Source organism: Peromyscus leucopus, chromosome 4 (genome assembly GCF_004664715.2).
Source record: "Peromyscus leucopus breed LL Stock chromosome 4, UCI_PerLeu_2.1, whole genome shotgun sequence".
Taxonomy (NCBI): Eukaryota; Metazoa; Chordata; class Mammalia; order Rodentia; family Cricetidae; genus Peromyscus; species Peromyscus leucopus.
The window spans coordinates 138,226,303-138,250,461 of record NC_051066.1 but is presented as its reverse complement, the minus strand read 5'-3'; the positions used below and the strand labels follow the sequence as shown (position 1 = coordinate 138,250,461).

Genomic DNA, 24,159 nt, shown 5'->3' with positions numbered 1-24,159 from the left:
GGGCATCTTGGTGAGCTTTTCTGGAGTAGAATCAGTAAGAGATGGTCACCAGTTATAAATGGGAAGTCATGTAAAAGAAGGATAGAAGATGGACACCCTTACTAATAGGGGTGAGGGTAATCACTCAGATTTCTACCCAGAGATGCTATTTCTACCCAGTGGTGGCACCATTTACAAAAGCTAGAAAGATTGGGGGAGATGCAGTTTGGTTGGAGAAATGACAGGTTCATTTGTAATGCCACTGACCTTTCTAGTTGTCCTATTTCTTAGGAACACTGTACCCGAGGTACTTGGTAGAGTACATGATATGTCATGCCTGCTTGATAAATGGTGACTCTTACTCTTTTATCTTTTAAGAAAAATCTATTTCAGGCCCCTGTTTTGATAAATCATGATGTTCTTTTGTTGTTCAGTACGAGCTCTTTAGAGCCAGAAGAATTACAGTCTTGCTCATTGTACCACATGTGTTCATGTGTGTTTCTTTCTCTCCTTCTCTTCTGCATGCTGCCTGGGGATTGGCTTCCTTGTGGTCAGCACCAATGGGCAGCGCCCAGGTGACCCCGGGGACTCCACTCTGCCTCCTCACCACAGGTGATCACCAGAGCCCTGGGCAGGAGGGAGGGAATGGCCCATGGCCCATGCTCTGTGGGTTCTCCAGGCCAGGTGCACAGAGATGAACTGACAGTTCTTTCACCACATCCTCCCACCCACCTACCTGCCTATCCATTCATTCATCCATCTAACCACCATTCTCTCCATCTACCTATTCATACATCCCTCTGCTTATCCATTCACCCATTCTACCTACTATGTACCAGGTATTGTTCTAAGTACTGAGGAATACAATAACAAGCAACAAAGACAAGTTCTGATGCCTTAGCTCATTGATAAAAATAAATGTGCAATTCTTACTAATGCTAAAGAGAAGTGTAAAACACACACAAACACACACACACACACACACACACACACACACACACACACACACACCTGGAACTAAAGAAATGTTTCTTTCACAGGATAAATGGCAACTGAGTTGTCGTCTGAGGGTGGGAGAAAGTTGACCTAACAGGCTGTTCTTAAGGAATGAGTAGGTTTGATCAAAACCTCAGCTCTACCATTGCCCCTAGTACATCCTTTAGATGTGACTGGTCCCGCATTTCCTTTCTGTTAAGAAGGAATAATAGTACTTGTCTCTTTGGGAACATATATTGGCTTTATGAACTCTACATATTCAGATTCCTCTGAAATTTCATTCTAAGACTAAACAAGATGATAAATGTCAAAGAAGCTGGAACAGACATACCCAACCTAGTGTAAGTATTTGTTTGGTACAAATGAAAGGCTTTTCCCTCAAACACAGCATAGGCAGAGTTCATTTCACAGAAATAGACACAGTTATTCAAAAGATACAGAATCCACCCATTAAAAGCCAGTGCCCATTCAGAACATGGGAAGGAAAGATAACCTGCTAACCACACCTCTCCTTCCTCAAGAGTCCCCTTCTGACCAATAGAAAGCTTCTTGAGAGATTTCACATATTCACCCACAGTCTTTATCAAAGTTCTTGCCTGTCCCAATCACTGATTGATCTGCTAATAGTGGTGGGAAATAAAGTGTAGCTGTCAAGGGTAATGTGAGCCCTTTCATCTGCTCCACCCCCTTCCCAAACATCACTTGACCCTGTGATGGGGATTCTTGTGCAGATTATCTATTGAGAGATGTGCTCAGACATAAAGGAGATAGATATAGGATAGGACAAAGGACAATGTGTGGCCCATGTTAGTTAAACCCTGGGGCTAGGGTGTCTCTGGAATATGGTTGTTACATAGGTTGGCCCCTTGTGTTAATCACCATGCACTGTCACAAGTATGTACAGCCTTCCAGAGAAGTGGATAGCTTCTCCAGAGTAGGAGGTATCTATGAGCCATTTACAGCCAACATCTACAGTAGCTTCGAGTAAATACACCAGTCAAATAAAGGAGATGTGGGTAGAGCCTCGGTAGCATCCACTGTTGCACTGTGTTGGGCCCGTTATTTGTATTGCCGTAAAGCAGCACATTTCAGTGTGTCCCTGGCAACACTGTAAGTATCTCATCTTCACCCCTCCTTGATACAGACACTTAACATACCTGATAGGCTTATTTTTACCTTGGAAGCCAAGTATCATGTTTATTTCATACCGTCATATTGAAGATTGAATTTAGTAACCTTGCAGAACACCCTACACACTGGCAGCCCATAGTAGGTCTTCATAAAATGGCAGTTCCCACCCTTCTCTAAAATAGGCCCACTAAACTCACCCTTCCTCAAGAGAGGCAAGTCACAGATAGACAGATGAGAGCATGCTCAAAGGCAATGAGAGGGAAGTGACTCTCGCTACTGTCCCCAAACCGGATTTATGGGGCAACAGTGCCTCCCTGGAGTGTGTATGAGCAATTCCATTTATGCTGGCCATTGTTCTCTGGGCTCTATTCAAGTCAAACAGTGAGATGATGTTTTCTTTAAACAGGGCCAATCCCATACCAGGAGCATTTGTTCTTACCTTTCGCCTTCTGAGGCATCTGAATGTTCCTCCTCTGACAGGTTTATTTTATTGTGCTCCATTTATTCCCACCCGTTTCCCAGCTTCGTTTGATGGGTGAGGTGCCTGTGAGTTTTTTCTCAGAGCATGCTGTCCTTTCAAAGGGTGCTTTTGTTAATGCCCATTCTCTGGTGGCAATAATAGCTGATGTAAATAATAACCGCCTGGGTATGAGTGATGGGGATATTGGACTATAAGTTCAGGTGGCTGTTTCCATAGCTGCTCCAGCATGGTGATATGCACAGCCATGCGATTTAATATGGATGGCCTAGGCTTTGCGATGAGTGGAGGCTGATTTCAGCTCTCAACTCTGCCACTTTCTGGTCTGGTGATCTGGGTAAGTTACTCTTTGTTGAATTTGATCTCCTCATGTGGAGAAGTGGGGTTAATCAGTCCTAACTCCAGGGTTAATTAAAAGAACTAGGTGTTATCAGTGTGTGAGTGTCTCAGCCCAGTTAATTCTTTAGGTGTCCCTGAACCACTAGGCTTCCCATCAAGGAATCCCTGCTCCAGACCAAGGCTTCTGACCATGGTACAGTTGACCTCTGGGGCTGGATTGTTCTCTATGGCTGCAGTCCAACCTATGTGCTGTGGGATGTTTAGAGAACCTCCCTCCTCTACCCACAAGATCATTAGCATGTCAACCCCAATTGTCACAACCTAATATATCCAGACATTCTCAGATGTCCCCTAAGGAACAAAATAACCCTCTACAAATAGCTTTTTAAAAGCTCCAGAGCATCACTGTTCAATAGAAATATAATTTGATTGGTGGATATAATTTCTAATGTTTGAAATTCCATTATGAAAATAAAAGAAACTTGAAATTGATTTTAATAATATAACTTATTTCATCTAACATGCCCCAAATACCATTTAATAAGTAATCAATATTTTACAAAACTATTAAATGGAAGATATTTCACATTCTTGTTTTTGTACCACTTGATAGCTGATATTTTTTTACATTTAGAGTGTCTCAATTCAGATGCTGTGTTTTAAACAGTTAAAGTGAAAGGAATACTAAAGTGACAAAACTTGAAGGCAAAGGAGATGGCTTAGTCAGGAAAGAGCCTTCCACGCAAGCACAGGGACCTGAATTTGTGTCCCCAGAACTGAGATGACAACCTGATTGGAGAAGCTCACTCCCATAATCTCAGCAGTAAGAGGTAGAGATAGGTAGGTCCCTGAAGCTCAATCGCTAGCTAAACTTGCTGAATCTAGAAACTTCAGATTCCAAAGAGACACTGTCTCAAAAAAAAAAAAAAAAAAAAACTTAATTAATGACAGTTGAGGGAGACACCAATATCAACCTCCAGCCTCTACAAAGAAACCCGTGTAAGTACAACCTTTCACACACATTTACACGCACTGACACTACCAGGTACACACATACCATATACACTGCACACACACACACACACACACACACACACACACACACACACACACACACAGTGAGAGAGAAATTATATTCAACAATATACATGCTTTTCATTGCATCCATTTTAAATTTTAAAATAATTGAAATAAAATATCCTTAAAATTCAGTTCCTTGATCCCATTCAGAGTGTGGGATGATATCACACCTGGCCTAGTGAGGACCATTTGGGACAGTACAAATGTACAGATTGAAATGTGCCTTTATCTTCTTGATCCCTTTTAAGGGAGCAAAGGAGCAAATCAAGAGAGTCCAGGTTCTATAACTATTCGTGTCCTGTTAGGCCACACCCCAAGGGGTGTTTCTCCATATTTGGCAATATGTTTGGTTGTTCAAAGTGCATGTGGGGACATATTAAGTAGAGGTCTGAGAAGTTTCCATGGAGAAAAATGAAGCAAAGCTTCCCTGGCCAAGACTGGACATTTTTCTCTAGAAGGTTGACCTGAGGCTATAGTGGACAACTAACTAGTCCATTAACATTTCACCTGAAAGAACTTGATCTATTCCAGCCCCACCAGTACAGAAAGAATGCCTCATTTCTCCACCCTTCTCTATCTCATTGAGGCTTCTGTCTCTACACCCAGGTGGACATGGGCAGTACCCAGCCGGAGGCCAGAGTGGAGGAATTAAAGGCGATCTCCAATAACATTTTGCTCTTGCTGCCTTGGCCATGCTCAATGCCCATTGTTAATTTGTCCACAAGAAGGACTTTAGCCCAAGACTTCTTCTGAAGCCCAAAATATATTTGTTAAAACTGGGGGACCTTGAGAAAATCACCCCACTTTTGTTAAGCCCAGATTCCCCATTTGTAAAGTCAGAAGTCATGCAGTTGAGTTCTGGTCTGGCTGGTCTAGTCATGATGAGGTACAACTGGAGACATGGATGTAGCCCTAGCCAAGGCTAGGAGGTGCTGAGAGGGTGCTGGCTAGACCTCCCTTGGCATTCATTTCTTTTCTGTGTACCTCATGTTAAAGCTATTACTATTGTTTCTTCATTGGGACCTTGCTATGTGACAAGATTCAGTTTCTAATGATACTTATTGGAGGTGTTCGGCAACAGCCCTTAGAATAATGGCATTTCGGGAACACCCTAAACCTAGGTTCAAAGAGCTGTGGGTAGAATAAAGACAATGAGACATAACAGCCACCTCCTAGAGTCACTGCCTGGGCCCTGCAGCCTTGAAACCCCTGAGGCCGAGACAGCTCACCCATGGAGCTCATGCCGCTGGTGGCAGCCAACAGATGGTATGAGAGCAGGAGCCGGAGGCAGAGCTGGGTGAAGCTGCATGCTGAATACTCACCATTCTGGATGGTGCTTGGTGAGGAAAGGAGGGGCAGGCTCTGGGGACATCTCAGCTTTGGAGACCAGCCAGAGAGTTCTGGGGGCAAATGGTATCAAAAAAATCTGACAGTATGATTTAAAAAAAAAGCAATAAAGTGAATAATGTATGTCCCATGCTTCATACATGTTATGGGGAAATGCTCAGCATTTCACTTTATGAGCTCATGTAAAACTTCCCAAATCTCTACCAAGTCAAGTGCTGTTCTGGTTTTACAGCTCAGGCGTCTGAAACTTAAGTGACTAAAAAGAAAAAAAAAAAATCACAGAACTTGGAAAGTATGGTACCAGGATTCAAACCCAGGCCTCTCTACGCAGTCCAAGTTTATTTACCACACCATCTGCCAATCTTAGTGAGCACCTATGATGAGCCAAGTCCTGGAGATGCTCCATCAGAGTGACTCAGGGCTGTGTCTCAAAGGCCACATGATTTCAGAGCTGTTGCTCCATTTTTTTACCTGCGGAACAGAAATACTAGCATTGCCTAGCTGTAGAGAGAACAAGGGAGATAGTCTCCATTATCTTACACATACATTGCTGTTATGAAAACCTAAACCCGTTTTATAGACGAAGAAACTGAGACCCAGAAAGGGTCAGGCAAATGGGCAAGCAGCAGCTATGGCCAGGCAACAGCAAGGATTTCTGGGACAAGTGAAGAATAGGGAAGGAGGTAGTGACTACCAAGGCCTCCAGCTAGAGGCATCTGAAGGGCCAAATAGCATCCATAAATCCTGGCACATAATGAAGCTGAGATAGAGCTAAAAGGCTGGACCCAATTGCACAGCAAGCCCAGCTGCTGTGACAACCCAGAGCAAGGTGAGGACAAAGAGCTAAGGAGACACAGTGCTAAGATCCCTTGGACCTCACACCCCTCCATTCAACATGTTTGTTAGTTGCTATCAGCATACACCAGGACTGTGCCTGCAGGTTAAGGTATGAGACCCCAGTAGCCAGTCAGGGATGCTGAGTGCAGAGGGCTTTCTTTGGTTCTGCTCTTAGGCCACACGTGTGACTCCAGAACTTGATGCAAAGTGAACCAGACACTGTCTTTAGTCATGGTCCATTCAAAGTATGACAAGAAACAAGGCAGTTGGCCCCTTATTTTTGCTGCATTTTCTTTTACCAACCTCTCAACTGAATATGTAGACTTTGTCCAGACAAGACATACAGAGTTCTCTCTAGTAGCACCCAAATGCTTATTCTGCCTTCAAAACAGTGGTTTGTTGGGGAACATCTATGGCTGAGGTTTTCATGACACCATTTTCACTCATGGGATAGTTCCGTCAGGCCAAGGAGAAATCAGGCCACAGTCTTGTACTCAAACCACCATCAAATTCAGATTCAGAAACCCAGTGTTCTCCATCTCCTCTCTCTTTCTCCATCTTTGATATCTGCCATCACGTCTGGCTGATGCTGTCTCTAGGATGGCTCCTGGGTCTCTCTCTCTTTCTTCTCTGCAGTGCTCATGCATGGGACTACTGAAGTCTTACTTAAGTTAGTCCTATGGCTTCCTGGTTGGTATAGCTATCTTCCCATTCCTCCTCTTCCAGTGTGTCCTCCCCACAGATGTCCAAGCGATCCTTCAAAAGGAAGAGTCAGATCCTGATTAACACATGCCCCCAGCTTCCCCTGCACTGTGGGATGGACACCCTGTCTCTGCCTTCTCCATCTCTCTGACTGTATTTCCTCCTTTGCTCTTTTTATCTCTTCCATACCGGTCACATAAGTACTTTCCTTTCTCACCTCCTGCCTTCCTTTGCTGGGATGCCCTCCTGTGGTCTGTCTGTCTAAACCTGTGGGAGCTCTGAAAAGCCTGTTATCTCAGAATCTACAGGAAATGGTCGGCTGCCTCCAGCCCTGAGTGAGTGTTCTGCTTCAACTTGGCACAACCCATAGCATAAGCTTATCTTGGAGCTGCTTGGATTCGGTCAACTGTTTCCTTCTTCTCAGCAAATATGCAAGTGGTTTTGCTTTTAGCCTCATGCTCTTACCCTCAGTCAGATCAAAGGGTAAGAGGTTAAGGCTGATAGAGCATATGCCAGACACAGTGTACTATGTCCTCCCATCCCTCTTTCTGCCTCTACACGGTGACACTTCATACATCTTACCCAACATGGTTTTTTCCAATTTTATGAGAACCATTGTGAGTCCCTGGGCACTGATTTTTCAGCCTACTAGGAACTCTTCATGGCCCAGTATACCGCCTCCCAATTGTGCTGGGCCTGGGCCTGCTGAGCCTAAAGTCTTCCCTGGCTTTGCACAGGGCTGCTTCAGAAGAAGTCATGTGTGAGCAGAGGCATGGGGAGAGACTTGAAGTGTCAGTGTGACCAGCATCGGCCATTCCCACCGCTCTAGGCACACCTCTGCTCTCATCAGCCTCTACTAAGAGAAGAGCTGGATTCCCGCCCATCCTTTGGGGGAAGGGAATAGATCTGTTTTCATCCAAAACACACTGATTCAGTGTTCCCATTTTTAAAAGCCATGATTCAAAGGCTAGAAAAAAGGAAAACATGTTCATGGTGGATTTGACTGGAATCTCAACAATTGCTCCCCTGTTCCTTGCTGGTTTATCACCCTCGCTTGGGTGAGTTGAGCTAATCTGAATTCCATGCTGCCTGTTTTCTGGCTCCCCTCTCTGATCCTGCTCACACTTCCTCTAATCCTTGCTATGGATTTCTCCCTCCCTTCAGGGTACCTTCTCTCTTCTTCAAGCCCTCTAATGCCTACTGAAAACTTCATGTTGCAGAGGCATAATGTGGACTAAGCTGCCCCAGCTGGCAGATCTTTCTTTGTCTCTTTTCCCACTTCCTGCCCCTCTGAGTCAGGTAGCACAATCATCCCTTGAGGGACCAATTTGTCTGGAGTTGTTTAGAGAAAAAAAAAAAAAAAGAACTTGCTTTTAAATAAGAGCCTTAGGGAGCCTAGGTCCCCAGTGCACCCTGCAATGCTGTTCGGGCAGGAAACCAGGGAATGTTGACTGTCCTGAAGGCCTATATTCTCTTTAGACTGTATCTGAGCAAGAAGTTCTCTCTTCTCTCTTGGTGTACTGTCAGTGGGCGTGACCTCAGACAGTGTTTGCCCTTTACTTAGTGAATTTCTAAGATCCCTATCCTGTCTGCGTCCCATCAATGGGTTGCTTGTAGCATCATGACTCAACTAAGTTGTATGTCACATTGTGTCTCCCAAAAGATATGTCGAAGAGGCAACTCCCAGTAACTGTGAGCATATATTTATTTAGCAAGAAATAGCTCCACAATGTGATTAGTTAAAGTGAAGTGAGAAAGTAGACCTTAAGCTAGTATGACAGAAGAGGCGAGCATCACATGAAGACACACTCAGGAAGAACAGTGCAATGATAGTCTAGGCTAGAGTCGTCCATCTTCAAGGTAGGGAATCCCAGGACTGAAGACCAGGAATGAGAAGAAATGAAGAAAAGCCTTCCTGATCTCTGAGAAATGTGTCCCTAGTGGCATGTCCATTTTGCACTTCTAGTCTCTGGAAGTGTAGGAATCCATATATGTTGTTTTAAGCTGCCACATTGTTACCACAGCTATAGAAGCTCATATGCTTATCAACACCATGAACTTGAGCTTGGGGCAGCGGTCTATGGTTGAATCCCAAGTGGAGAGATCTCCACTGTGAAGAGATCACAACCAAGCATCAATATCTGAGAAAGTCTCTGTGACCTACCCATCTCTTCTCTGGTGTACCTTAATTTGTTATATTATACATTTGACTAAACTAGTCTACACTCCATGGCTCTGACCCTTACCTTTCTGGCGTAGTTTCTGCCTTCCATGTGTCACTAGTCATGGGATTTGCTGTTGGCTCTTCCCTGCCTCAGCCTTTGCTTCACAGTCAAGGCATAGGTCACCTGCTTTCCATGCCCTGAGGTTATAAAGCCTACACACCATTCCTGGCTGGCTTTTGAATTGTCCTACACTGATCCTAGGAGGACTTCACTTGTTGCACAGTTGCCCTGGGCCCATGCTCAATTGCATAGCAAGAATTATAGCCAACTCACTGTGGCAGTGTGCTCTCTCATACCAGCTGCCTGAGAAAGTCTAAAGGGACTACTGGTTTGCTGCAGGGCATCCTAAAGAATGTGGGTTCCCTCCTACATCTGTTCTTCACACTATATTCTTAATCCCCAGTGCAGGCTGTGGGTTCTCTGTTGGTGATAGCTACATGGCTTTGAACCCTCTGGTCTCCATGGTTCAATGCACAGATTTCTGCAAGCAAGAGGCAGTTCTTGTAGAACCACAGGATACCAGTGTGGGGAGAAGAAAGAGGATGCTGGACTGTGGCAGGGTTGCCTGCCATGTGTGTCACAGCACAGACAACATATGGAAATCAAGTGTGTAGTCTAGTTTTGCATAAACAGAACTGTGCATGCAGTCTTCCGAGACATATTTCTGTGTGAGCATCCAGTACGTGAGAACATTTTCAGTTTACAAGTTCCTTTTCTACCAAGAAGTGAGCTCCATGATGGCAGGATTATTTCTTCATTAACTCTCAAGTCCAGCACCTCACAGTACCTACTATCATTGCTATAATTGCAGCATCTCTCAGGTTAGACCATGTCCAGGAAATGTCTAGGACCTCTCCTCTATGACTGAGTGTTGAATTGGTGCTAATGAGTATAATCCACTTGGAGTTCACTTGAGTACTCTAAGTCCATGACCCCGATCTAAATTTTGTTTCTGATCAAGGTCAAAGCATAACTCTAGACATCATTTGACCTCTCTCCATGGATACAGACTGCCAGATCCTAAATCTAAGCCAAAGGCTGATGTCTGACCCTAAATCCCTGCTTTGGATTTAGCCCCCCTTCATTACATCCTAATTGTTAACCTTGACTGTGACTTGATCTTTTTAAACCTAGTTTACAAAGTGTATCTTCTTCCTGATTTTGGAAACAGCTTTGTACCCAACTGTAGTTTAGCTTAAGGTCTTGTTCTGACAGCAGATCAAATCTATTCTTTAAATTTGTTCCTGGGTCCTGGCAATGCACGTAGGCTAGACCTCTCTGGAGCTCAAAAGAACAGGTGAAGTCATCTGGAGATATAAGGTATTCCCAGCCCTTGCTCTGCTAGGGGTGTTTCAATCATGCTAATGTACAGAGTCCACTGCATATGAATACTTTTAAGAAAGTCAGGTGCTGAATTTTAATACATGAAAAATATTTTGTGATCTTTCTTGCATGCAGAAGAGAGTCTCTTAAGGACCTACCTCATTGCACCATCTTATAGAGCCACTCACAACTAAGTTAGAATCTGACCTGTGGAAAACATTCATTATGCAAAACAAAGTCCACCTAGAAACACGAAGTCAGGAGATGCATGGCTTGAAGCAGAATCAGCACTGGGGGAACAATTTATTTGAGTGGCCAAAGGGCTTTCAAACAATCAATTAAAGTGATCCTCATCTCACAGGGTGCTAACCTCCATTTAAGACTGAAAATGAGGGCACCTCTGTCAGCACTATTTAGCAGATTTAGTTGTACAGGCTATGATGAAGTCACTTTTAACCTCTTAGGACTGGCTAGGTAATGTTGAAGGAGTGTGTGATATTAGAAATGTGCATCTTCTTTACACTTAACTCAGGACTTATTAAATTACTTTCTGCAGCAAGGGTAGAGCTATCTGTGAAAAACTTGTGTCTCTGTGGTGTTTTCCAGCTACCTGACATTGACTCCAAGTTAAATCTTGGCTAAATGCAATTACTGTCATATGATGAATTGAGGCAATTTATTTATTACTTGCAAAACATCTTAGGTGATGTCATTTGAAAGAAGAATAGAATAATCCTTCTTAAGTACTCCATTATCAACCCAATCCACTGAGTGAGGAGGTTCTGTTCTGTGGTGTGGGGGAGGGCAGACAGCAATATAAAAAAAAAGACACCAACATCAAAGAATGGGTATTGGAAACAACACAGAAAGTACTCACCTAAACTTGAGCTAACATGTCTCTCTATGGAATTAAAATGAGGTGCTTTGGTTGCTAAATATCAAGAAAGGTTTTAGTAAGAAAGCCCAGAGATTAATAATGAAACTAAACTCAGAATATTAGGCACTTTGAAATGGTGGTTGATATACAAGGGAAGTGAAAAGAAAAAGAGAAGTTAAGTTGAAAAGGTCAGGTTTAAATATCACTTGAGCAAAGCCTGTATAATTTAGCTCATATAACAAGGTTCACATGACATGTTCATCAATCCCCTGGATATTAGAATAAGGTATGCTGGTTGGAGGGCACAAAGAGAAAATCTTCAAGCAAAGGCAAGTATGAAATGGAATTGCTTGGTACAGCAGGTGGCAGACCCAGTGGGGACAGATATAAATACCTATGGCAGGTATTTATACAGAGTTGGTTTTATCTAGCTGGTTGAAATAAGATTCTTGATTTCCTTAATACTCATTTCCCTCTAGCTTCTAGGTATCTGAGGGAAAACGGCCAGTTTGGGGCTGAGCAAGCTCTCTCCCTATTTAGTCAAGAAGTGGCAGAATAGTGTAGCAGTTTCACAAGAAGAAACTCTAGCATCCGACTTCCAGGTTTTGTAGGCTCTGCTGGCAGCTGCTGTCACCTCATCTCTTTGAGCTTCGGTTTCACCATCTTTGAAATGATAGCAGAATCTGCTTCAGAGTTTCTGTAAGGCTCAAAGAGGGAATTAGAGGTAACAGGCTTAACACATGACTGTAGTTTAAACTCGACCACCCAGTTTATAGTTAATTATATTAGTGTTTTACATATGGTCATGAATGCTGCTCCTAACGACTCTTACGTTGCCATCTTCTGGAAAGCCCCAGCGTAACATGTAGCTGTTATACAAGCCAACCGTATTTCTTCACTGCAGCCCTGACTTTGCTAAATCAAAACACAGTAGTAGACATTCTCCAGATTTATACATTCTGATAACTCTCAAAAGCAGCAAGGAGTAGAATCTGGGATCACACACTCAGCCTGGTTGGCTGCTGACTGACGTGGAATGTGTACTGGTTTCTAATTATCATCCCTTCCCTCTATGAGTAGGAAGGGTTGGGGGAACCTGATTTAATCATCTAGTCTATATTTTTCCCCTGCATCAACATCACACTCACTATCGAAAAAAATATCTGAAATACACATCTTTTTCATTTAAAAAAAAAAAAGTCTGCAATAACATTTGTTTCTCCCCAGGCTTCCCGCTCCCCTCCTGTTCACCACAATTTCTACCCTCAAAGGCTGCCAAAGTAGTTCATGATCACAATTACAAATACTTTGAATGCTTTGGGAGGCAATTTGTAAAGTCTAGAGGCTTGAATCTAATGAAGTAGCCAGATGCTCTCTCCCCCACTTGTTTCCTATCTTGGACTTCAATTCCATCTTAAAATAGCCTATCGTTTAGAGAATTCACTTCCAGCCAAGTCAAGCGCATATATAGTGCATACCTGACTTTAGCAGAGCCGGGAAGTTACCCAGCTTCCTTATCTGTTCCCTGTTGTCTCCACTTGGCAAAACATCCATAATCAGAGATGCCTGCTATGCTTAAAACCTTCCCTGGCATAGTGGTAGTGGCTCAGAGTGAGGGTTTCAAAGGTTTTTCGCTGCTGGGTGCCAGATACACGCAAAGCCAAAGTAAAGACAGAGAAACTCTTCAACAAAAGAAGTCATTAAGTAGACAGGGGTAAACTGCCAGCACAGTAAGATTTGCCTGAGATAAGCCACACTGGGGATAATATGCCCTTGGATAGCTGAGAGGCCACTGTGTGTTTTAAAGAGTGCAGCTTTTAGGAACTGCATTCCTAAGAGCCAGCCTCCTTTCTTTACCGTCAGCAATGATCACCAGCATGGGTTACGAATCCATCCACTGGGATTTACTTGGGTTTTATCAATTGCAATTAGATGTTCTTCATCTGTGCTTTCTATTTTTTGCTGCATATCTTTACAGGGACAATTCTCTGAAGTACATACAGCTAAGCAGTTGGGCCCGATGCCAGTGAGAGTGCTTTGAGGGTGAATCATTAATCCCTTGTTGCCAAATTATGTTATTGCTGCCATCAAGTCATCCAGATGTAAGCCTGATGTGGGCCCTGCCTGTCTGAGCAGAGTCAAGTGCATCACTCTGGGGATGGGGACTCTGCCTAGCTTCATTCTAAGGGCTTGGATAAAGCCAGGTAGCAGACTGCAAGGAGGTGTGGCCCCAGCCTCTAGTCCCAAAGCTTACAGACACCTGAAACCAGTTCCCGAATTGTTACATCAGGACATGGCATGTGTGCAGAGTTTGTCAAGCAATACCTGATACTGAGAAAAATCTTTGAGATTTTAGGATTTTCTCTCAATTTTTACAAAGGAGGACATTAAATCACATTGTGTTTCATTGATTTGATCAAGGTCACTTGACTAGTTAGCAATGAATGTCAAGGATTTATTTGAAGCGCATTGATTTGAGCCAGTATCATAAAACCATAGCATTTCAATATCAAATGAGGCACCAAGTTCATGTAGTCCTGTATGCTCAATAAGGTACACACTATGCCCCTGGAAAGCTCCTTTTACTATGGGTAACACGGTTTCTGCCTCTGTGAGGAACCTGGGAAGTGACAGGGCAGGATAGAAGTCCCAGAACTATAAGAATGACAGGAGGATTTCGCACCAAGAGTATAGACATCACTGAAGTTAAGGGACACCCAAGTTAAGATGGGGAAGCCATGTCAAATGACGGTGAAAGAAAGATTAGGGTCCAATGAATATGCAGACTTTTAAGATGGTGATGGCTTTGGAAAGCATTCAGGATTGCAAGGAAGTCAGAACAGGTGGTAGAGTAGGAGCCAGCAAACACAGAAAGGCTACCTCATCAATGGATCTTGGGAATGACAACTATTTTCATGCTGTCACTACTTTGTGAAAGAGCTCCACCCTCATTGGATAGGGAATCCCTGGTTAAAATCCAAATGAGGTGGTTGCATAATAGCATGAGAGAAACAGAGTGTCAGGCTCCAGTGGGTAGCTCTTCCACATTAAAATGTTTCATCATGTGGTCCCCTAGTCAATTCTACACTCTGACCTTCTAAATTAAAGAGATCAAATGTGTTCCATCTTCTACAATGACCTGTTAGTTGACCAGAAAGCAAGAATTGAATCTCATCAGAATAGAATCTCTAGATAGAAAATTCTGGTCTTGACTAATGCACTTTCGAGGTGAGTAATCTGTGAATTTTACCATGCTTGTGAGCCACACAGAGACTTCATCAAAATGTAACCACTACTTCCATAGTCCTAGGGTAGAGCCTGTGAGTCTGAAATTTTAATAAGCTCTGAGGTGATGCTGGTATCTTGATTGTTGAATCACTTCCTACGTATAAAATCTCTTGGGTTATCTTACCCCTGGGGATCTCTCTTAGGTGGTTGAATGTATAGTTAGACAAGATTCATCAGAGAGTTCTGATGAGTACAGAGTAGCATCGACCAACACTGCCCTTGCCAACAGAGGTCTTAGGAGTCCTGGGGAAAATCAGAATGAAATAGTTGCTTTGTAGTATTGGAGAAAGCAGGAGGGAGACACGCATGGCCCCCAGCCTCACATAGGGATATAAAATTGAGGGTAGGGAGATGCCTCCAAGAAACTAAGCACGCTATATTAGGTACTGAGTTTCTATATTCAAGAATAGACAGCTAGAAAACAGAAAGTCATGTGTAGATTGTGGCCTGAGGCTAGGAGGGGATAAGACTATGCCAGTGGTTCTCGACCTTCCTAATGCTGTGACTCTTTAATACAGTTCTTCATGTTGTAGTGACCCCCAACCATAAGATTATTTTTGTTGCTACTTCATAATTGTAATTTTGTTACTGTTATGAATTGTAATTTAAATAGCTGTGTTTTCCAATAGTCTTAGGTGAGGCTACGAAAGAGTCGTTTGATCCCAAAGGCATGGCAACCCACAGGTTGACAACCGCTGCTCTAAGCTTTGAGGAAAGAGTAGAGGGAAAAGGCAAATGACTGCTGCGTTGAGAAAACTAATGTAGCCTTTGGGAGTACTCAGAGCTCAGAGGGCACAGCTGGCTGGGGTTCAAGGTTAGTCCTGTAGCCTCAGGTTGGAGACAGCTGAATTAGTAAGCTGAGTTCACAAGATTGTTTTTGATGACCACATCACACAGGGGCCTCAAGGAGAGCCTTAAAGTTTATCTAATTAGATAACTTATCACCTGGTGCCGCATTGCCAATTCTGATATACTTGGATTGTGCTCAAGCTGGGTCCTGTGGAAGCCAAGGGTGAAGAAGATGCAGCCAAATCCCCTTCCTTTTCCCAGTCCCAGACTAAAAGACAGAAGTCATCTGAGTAAGAGACTGAGTCTTAGGGACTGACATTTATGCTAAGCAGTTCTCTAGAGAATTTCCAGTTCTGCCTCTTGGAATATCCCTCTTTGGATTTCTGGGGCACTGAGTCAGATAGGCAGTCTTTGATTTACCAGCCTAGATCATGGCACCTATGGAATGATGATCATCTTGGTAGGCAGCCCTATGAGAAGCCAGCCCTGTTTTGCTTCCCTATAACTCTGAACTCAGCTCTCATTCTGATTACCAAGCATCTACAGTACCAGCCCTGAGCACATAACACTGACTGCCAACAGAAGTGTCACTGATACTTCCCGTGTCTCTATCCCTCTGTTCTACTTCTTGGGTCACCCATAGATCTTGTCTTATCTTTTCCCCAGAGTCATTCTTTCCATATGTCTATTTCCTTTGTATTGCCAATGCCATTCATTTACAAACAGAAAAGCAAGTCTCTAATGACTACTGAAAATTATCTCAGAGAATGCTTAAGTGAAAGTTGAGTTTTCTGCATGTTCTTGTTGTCGTAGCTGAGCCTGAATGGACCAGAAAAAGCATGGTCACCATGAAGTTCATTCTTTCAGCTCTGAGGCCTTTTGGTTAAACTCACTGAACTTTTCTAAACTACTGAGCTGTCACGTTTCACATGACTGCCCACAACCTGGATGCTTCTCTGTGGCCCTCAAGTGAGTACTATTGGTCATGGTCACTGCTGAAGGGACTCCTACCAGAAAAATATTGGTCTTTGGGCAAAGGTTTCCTAACATTTAACTAAGACCTTTACTTACTTTGGAGCATGGCACCTGATCCTACCCTGGAAACAGTGTATGGCACAGCCAATCATTCCCTGCTTTGGGAAATCCATCTTCTGTTGCTTCTAGGACACCATACTCAGCCAGGTTTTCTTTCCCTGTCTGGAGGCACATGTTCTGTATGCAGTTTTGTCTGCCTTTGCCCACTCTCTGGACACTACTGAGCTACAAGTGTCTCTTCCAGGCCTGCTTCTCCTTTTACTTGCTATTCCCTTCCTAGGTAATTACATTAACTCCCATGCTGCAGATACTATCTATGGATATTTAAGAATTGATTTTTTTATCTACAGCCAAGACTTTCCCCCCAGAGCTCTAGACACTCACTTTTAGCTACCTACCTTCAATTTCAAATTACTCTAGACTCAAGCATGGTTTCACTCTAGCCCCCCTTTTGTGCAGTTCCTCAAAGCTATAAATCCCACTATCATCTACCATGTCATGCAAACCAAAACCTGTTGCCACCCTTGTGATTTCCCCCCTTTATTCCTCTCACTCCATCTATCACCAGTTTTCACTATATTTATTTCAGGTAATTATCCCTATTACTACATCTCCAAATCTGCACTGCTATTTTTGAGTCTTTGTGACTATCATCATGTCTGGGTGCCTACAATAATCTCCAAACTCATTTCTCCAAGTCACTTTGTTTCCACATTGAAGTTGAGATGATGAGATGATATGCTGGAAACACAAATCTGATGCCATTATTGCCCTATGAACAGTGTTTAGATGGCTGTCTGTTTTGCTTGGGCTACAGAACAAAACCATCATCATAGTGTACAGTATCATGTGTGAACTGGCTCCTGCTTCCCTCTCCAGCATCTTTCTTAGCTTTTTGACACCTTTAACACTACATTTCTGTCATACACTAGGTTGCTTGCCAGTTACACAGCCTGACCCAGAGTGTCTGCTATACAGCTCCTGCGGGCTTCCATTGTCTAGCTACAGCCCTGGAACTCAACCTGCTGGCCATTTCCTCCCAGAAGTGACTTACTTCCCTGTTATGCTCTTTCCAAGAGAATCATGTGCCTCTCTGTCCAGACCCTTAACAAAGCTGAAAGTTGCTGTCTTAGTTAGGGTTTCTATTGCTGTAAAGAAATACCATGACCATGACAACTCTTATAAATGGGGAAAACATTTAATAGGGGTGACTTAGAGTTTCAGAGGTCTATTCCATTATTTTCATGGTGTGACATGGCAGCATGCAGACAGACATGGTACTAGAGATGAAGCTGAGATTACTACATCTTGACTTGCAGTCAACAGGAAGTGATCTGTCTCGCTGGGTATGGCTTAAGCATAGATAAGATGTCAAAGCCTGCCTCCACAGTGACACACTTCCTCCAACAGGACCACACCTACTCCAACAAGACCACACACATCTCCTAATAGTGCTACTCCATTTGGGGGCCGTTTTCTTTCAAGCCACCACAGTTGCCATTACTAATTATTGATTTATTAAGTATATTCTCACGGCTATAAACACCAGTGAGTGCAAACTCTCTGAAGACAGGGAGTGTGTCTGTTTTGCTCATCACGATGTCTCCAGATGCCTGCCACTGGTGAATGTTTGCAAATACTTACTTACCTAAGGAGTGGGGAATAAATCTTATTAGACCAGTGACAACAGGGTTCTTACGAAAGAAGAGGCTCTCATGGGATCTCATCCTTGAACTCCCAGCCTCTAGAACAGGACTTTGGAACAGGTACTAAGCAAAGTTTAATACTGCCAATGATTCGATGATCTAGAGTTAACCTTTCCTCTAATTCTGAATATAAACACTGTCAGTATTGGGGAGCCTTGTGATTTGAGGTGCTCTCTTTCCTTTGGGCTTGGTATATTATAGACTAGCTTTTTCTTAGAAATCATAACTTCAGTCTCATAAACAGAGGCTACTTAGGAGCCACTCAGAAACACCCCACTCTGCAATATCAGACTTCCCTGACTAAAGATATGCTGGCTATTTCCACATGCACCAGGAAGTCACTGGGCTGCAGAATAGTGGCACCTTGTCAGACAGCCCTAGAGTTGGGTGAGTTGGTTGGTCTTGCCTATATGTGGTAGAAGTAATGAATGAAATATATCACCTTTAACTGCTTCTAGGGAAAGACTTTTTGACCATACAGAGACTATAGTTTGGACCCAGCACTCGGACACACAGGATCTCAAGACATAACTGAATGAATAAATAAATCATTCTGCCCTCTGCACATTTCTGTCATTCCACAACCATCACAGTGACTGTGAGGAGAAGTTCTTTACTAGACACAGGCTTTGTAACAATGAAAAGGACACAACACCTACTCTTGAAGGCTTCCCATTCCCACCAAGGATGCTCAACTAAGTAAAACAGTTTGCCAAAGTTGACTAAAGTTTGAGGAAAGTACCGGAGAGAATATGCACTCTACACTCATAAGCAAAAAATAAATAAATAAATAAATAAAAATTGAGAAGTATCAATGTGCCGGAGGCCTGCTCTTAAACAGCAGTGAGTTTGGGGAGTCAGATTCGCAGTTCTGTGTTGAAAAGCAACCTTTCAATTCAATGCTCAGCTAAGTTCTATGAATACATGACTGAAAGCAAGAGAAAACTCAACTTGGTTCCATGTGGACAAATGTGTGCGGGCAGAGACATCATCCCTTTAGCCAAATACCAAACAACCACGCACATTTAGTGAGCCCCTCTTATGAGTCAGGATCTGTGCTAACATAGAAAACTAAGATGAAAGAGGCATAATGCTACCCGCGAGGAGCTTGCAGACCAGTGGAAAAGACAGATGTGAAAACAAGCAACTAATAATACTAGTACATTGTGGTAAGAGAGATTGTGAGGTATGTGCAAAGGGTTATAAAGTGTTATCAGAATTTAGAGGAGAGAGAAACTCTGCCAGAGGCACAGGAGGCCACAGAAGGTATATTGGCTGATGAAGGATGAACTGGTGCTGATGTTGCAGAAAAGTAGAGATGAGTTTGGAAAAAGGTGTTTCTGACTTTAAACTGCCTCACAGGAAAAAGAGAAAAAAAGTGATTCTAATGGGGAAATAAAGACAGCAGGAGAAAATTGCCCTAGGATGCTGGTAGCCCATGGACTACCTCCAGAGTGTCTAAATCAGGAAATTGCCTTCCATTCTTAGTAAACATGAAGAAGCTGGGCTCTGCCTTTCTTTGCTTACTTACTTTTGCTAAGAAGCAAGCAAAACAGTCATTTAAAGATGGGGAATGAGGTGTTAGGGGCTTTCTGAAGCTGAATTAAAGATTTCTCACCCTAAGGCCTAAATTTGGAGTCACCAACCTGGGGGATCTTGCTCCTGACATTAGCATCACCCATGCAATTTCTAGCAAGGCCTTTCTTTCTTTTTTTTTTTTTTTTTTTTTTTTTGCTTTTTGTTTTTTGTTTATTTTTCCCATATATAAAATTAGAAAAACAATGTCTGTCTTTGCAATTGTCTGTGAGGATTGCTCAAGTTAGAGTCCTGAGTCACCCACACAGGCCTAAAGACATAATAAGTGCCCAGTTCCTTTACCAGAGATTGAGCCAACAAGTTAGCATATAGTATTACATAATTGCCAAAATTGAAATATTCATCATGTTTTCTGAATCCAAGGCAATTCCTTTTAGTCCACTATTCTTTCCCTACTGTTGGCTTCTTATAAAAAATAAAACAAAAGGATCCCTTAGATCACAGTGATTTTAATTGTTCCTTTAACATAAAGCTATTATTTTTATTACATAATCTGAAACATAATTCTATGAACCCAAGAACTGAATGGTAAGCCAAGGTTTGAACACTCATAGCAAAGCAACACAATGAATTAAACCTTATGGTCCCACATGGCAAGTATCAGAAACTCTTCTGATTGCTTAGAATGTCAGTTTCTTCATCTCTGAGAGGACATCAGACTTATCCCAACCTCTTAAGGAGGGGATCACATAGAACAATATATCTGAAGCTCTCAGCACAGTGCCTGGCACATAGGTAGCTTTAATAAGTAGACACTGTTGTCACTGTCACTGTTGCCTGGTCACATGTGAGCCTTTTTAACATCTTCCTCCTTCCCCTTTCCTCTCAAGGTGCCTCCACCCAGAACTCGAACACTGTGGAGCCAGAGAAGCAGGTGGACAACACGGTGAAGATGGCAGGTGTGATCGCTGGCCTCCTCATGTTCATCATCATTCTCCTGGGTGTGATGCTGACCATCAAAAGGAGGTGAGCCTTGGCACTGCCTAGAAGATCCTGCTGACCCCATGACCCCTCACTACCATGTGGCCAGGCAATTTTTCTGTCAATTATTGTCCAGTAGCACTTTTCCAATAGGATCCTTGAGTTCCTCGTGCTATTGCTTGAGAGACATGTGTTGCCTCCTTGGCAAGTGGCTTTGAGAAGACCAGCTTTTAAGGTGGTCAGTGATTCCTATTGCTCCCTTGTTGTGTCATGGAGTCTGGTTATGATGAAGTTAGTCTTCTCAGAATTAGCTACTCTGTATGATTTCTGATGCCCCCAAGATGGTTGGGGAAGTCCAGGAACGCAGATGAACACAGTAAAATAATGAATGCTTCACCGTTTCTCCCCCGCATTTCCTCACTACCCACTGGTCAAGAGCAGCCTCTCATGCTGCTCTCAAAGCCTCCAAAGGAGTGAGACTCCACAGATTCTTATGCTTGAGACGCCTTTTTACACCATGTCTCACCAAACCTTCCCAGCCAGTTATTAGCGCTTATCCTTGGGCACCTATGGGCAACTAATACAGTTTTCCTTATGTTGTATGTATTTTCTTTCAAATTGCATTGCTGATAAAAGCAAGGGTACCAATACTTCCTTTACTGCCAAGATTCAACCTCCCACCCTCATCCTCTGCTTAAGATATAGTCACAGGATTGAAGATAATACAGGTCTCATGACCATCTCTGTTTAGTTTTTACCTGTCACTGTATTGGCACACTTTACTTCCCATTTCTGTGTCTTCTCAGTTTCACTGACAGGCTTCAGTCATGGCCTCCATCTTCCTACTTTCCAGGTAAATCCATATTATAGTAATGTCTGTTAGAACCCCATCTTTCGCCAGGTGGTGGCACACGCCTTTAATCCCAGCACTCAGAAGGCAGAGGCAGGTGGATCTCTGTGAGTTCTAGGCCAGCCTGGTCTACAGAGCAAGATCCAGGGCAGGCACCAAAACTACACAGAGAAACCCTGTCTCAAAAAAGCAAAAAGAAGAACCCTATCTTTCCAAAATTCAAACAGTACTTTATGTTAGTCTTTAAATTTATGCCTGATACTGGGGCTCTGGGTTTGGTTAATTGTGGAGTTCAGGACAGCTACAATGATAAGGATCAGGGAATTTCTACCATCTGCAAGTTGAAAGACACTTTGGAACTTGTCTTCCACCAGAAAAAAAGAAACTAAATGCCCCCAAAGACAACTCTAGCTTCTACTCAAAGTCACATGAGTACCAATGATGAAAAAAAATCAAAAAGCAATGTCCTTATTTCCAGTCGCCGATGACTCAGAAATGGTGGTGCTACCTTCATCTATGCTGCCAGCCTTTTCTCAGCCATGAAGCCACCAGTATGTCCTTGTATGTCCCTCTCTCATAGTAAGGCTTTGATTCAGCCAGTCTTCTTCGTCGCCAGGATATCTTCTTGCTAGGACTTGGCCTTTAATTTATGTATTTTATCTAATGCCACCATGCAAGAGTTAAGGTTCTCAACTATCTATTAATTTTCCCATTGTAAAAGAAAATCTAGAGTGAAAGGAAAGTCCCATGTTATCATCAGGAATACAGAGACTTCAGAAAGCTAATGGTAGTACTTCCTTGTCATCCCATCATCACTGATAAAACATAGTCTTACTATAGGTCCCAGGGACTAGTCAATCAACCGCTATTATCTGAGGTAGAGAATATACTTTGAGTTCTCTAGGAGTGGTAAGCATACTGTACATATAAGATCACTGACAAGTTTCTTAGCCTTACAGATGTGTTAGAGGCAGAGGTGAGTCTGGGAATGTCTACATGGGAAAAGTGGCCAATTAAATGGAATTGAATATCTTGAAATTTTCTGATTCTTTGCCACTGATTTGTAAGTCAGATATGTTCTTCCAATTTTGCTCTTTCTAAAGCCTGGCTTAACCTACGTCACCACTGACTGTGAGCTTGTGAAAAAAATTTCACTTCCTTCTCAGCAGCTATTTCTGAAATGTGTGATTTTTCTGGGAGGGAGGAAAGAAATGGATTTCTGTTTCTAGGGTGAGAGTACATAGAAAGTGAGCCTTCCGTGTAGTTTTAACCTCTTCCAGGGGTATCTTTATCACCTCTCATGTCTATAAAACTGTCAGACACAACCAACAGGTGTCATGTGATCACCATTTCACCCCCCCCAAAGCAAAATTTAGACCCTATGGCAATGTATAGCTTGGGGATGCTGATCTGTACTTGCATGTATAGTATATGGACATGTTTCTGCTGGTTGATGGGAATAATTCACAGATGAGGTGAAGGAGAGATGGGGGCTAAATAAGAATAGAGGAGAAATAGGAGAGAGGGGAGAGAAAGGAAGAAAGAGAAGGTAAGGCAGGGAAGGGGAAAAAAGAAATTCAGCACAGGCCTGCTTCTTCCTACTAACCCACAGTGTTTCCCCATGTCTAGAGATATCTCAAGGACAGTGAAGGCCACAGTGAATTCATTCTTTCTATGGAATTCTTCTGACTCCAGCTCTATTTATAAATATGGGGACATTACTCAATTCAGTTTGTTACTAATCTGCTGCTAGCAAATATGCTACCCATAGCAACCTGAAAGGGTTTAAAAGAATGAGCAAATCAACCCAGCTCAGGTTCCCTGTGTCAGGATCCTTTCAGAGTCCCACTGTTACCTACAGTTCCTGGGTTCAGGGATTCTCAGGGGTCAAACACCTGCTTGCCATCATATACCCTTCACTGGTTTGAGCTTGACAGGGCCATCTCCTTGCCCTCCATGGTCATCAATGTAGTGACTGTTTTTTCTGCTCCTTATGTCTCTAAGTTTGAGTTGAGTCCATCTCAGATCTTTCCAGGCTACAGCCACAGATGTTTCCATAAACATAGATGTCCCCAGACACTCCCTCTCGGGGGTTCACCATCATTGATGGTAAAGCTCTCTTCTCACTCTCCAAACAACATGTCTTATTGCTAGGTGTTTCCCTTTTTAACAAAACAGGCAGAGAATGTACTTGGATTGCAAAGGATGAAAGGGAGAGCTTAATGAAGAGATTAATTTATATTTGGATGACTCAAGAAAAGAGAAAGAAAGGGAAATAGGAAGGTAAAAATAAACAAAACATGACAAATGTTTGTAATCATTCCATGTACTTGTTGTAATAGAGAGGAGGATCTTTAGAGATAAAAGCCAAATGGTGATGCCAATGGAGGTTTAAATAAGTTTTTATGGTTCCCAAAAGACTCAAGTTAAAGTTTAGAATTATTTTTGAGTCACTCTTAACCAGTCTTCTTTGATTGTAGAGCTATACATAATCTGAGCATTATAAAATCTGCACACTTGATTTCCAATGTGGTTTTAGCCATGCTCACTGCAAAATATTCATCCTTATTTTCTCTTTTGCTTCTGGATCTACCAATGATATCTAGACTTCAGATGTTCCAGAATGGATGCTCCACGACACATGCCATGCCATCATATAG

At 42.8% G+C, this 24,159-nt stretch overlaps 1 protein-coding gene across 11 annotated transcripts in view; it reads left to right on the top strand.

The window, feature by feature from the left end:
* Ptprt (protein tyrosine phosphatase receptor type T) overlaps nt 1-24,159 on the top strand; it is a 1,105,165-nt gene that overhangs the window by 906,029 nt on the left and 174,977 nt on the right. For 6 of the 11 annotated variants that reach the window (XM_028868603.2, XM_028868596.2, XM_028868595.2 and 3 more), the window contains exons 14-15: nt 535-591; nt 20,559-20,694. In XM_028868603.2, the coding sequence (XP_028724436.1) occupies nt 535-591; nt 20,559-20,694 (193 nt within the window). The remainder of the gene's footprint in view (nt 1-534; nt 592-20,558; nt 20,695-24,159) is intronic. The other 5 variants (XM_028868606.2, XM_028868602.2, XM_028868605.2 and 2 more) reach the window with 1 other exon arrangement.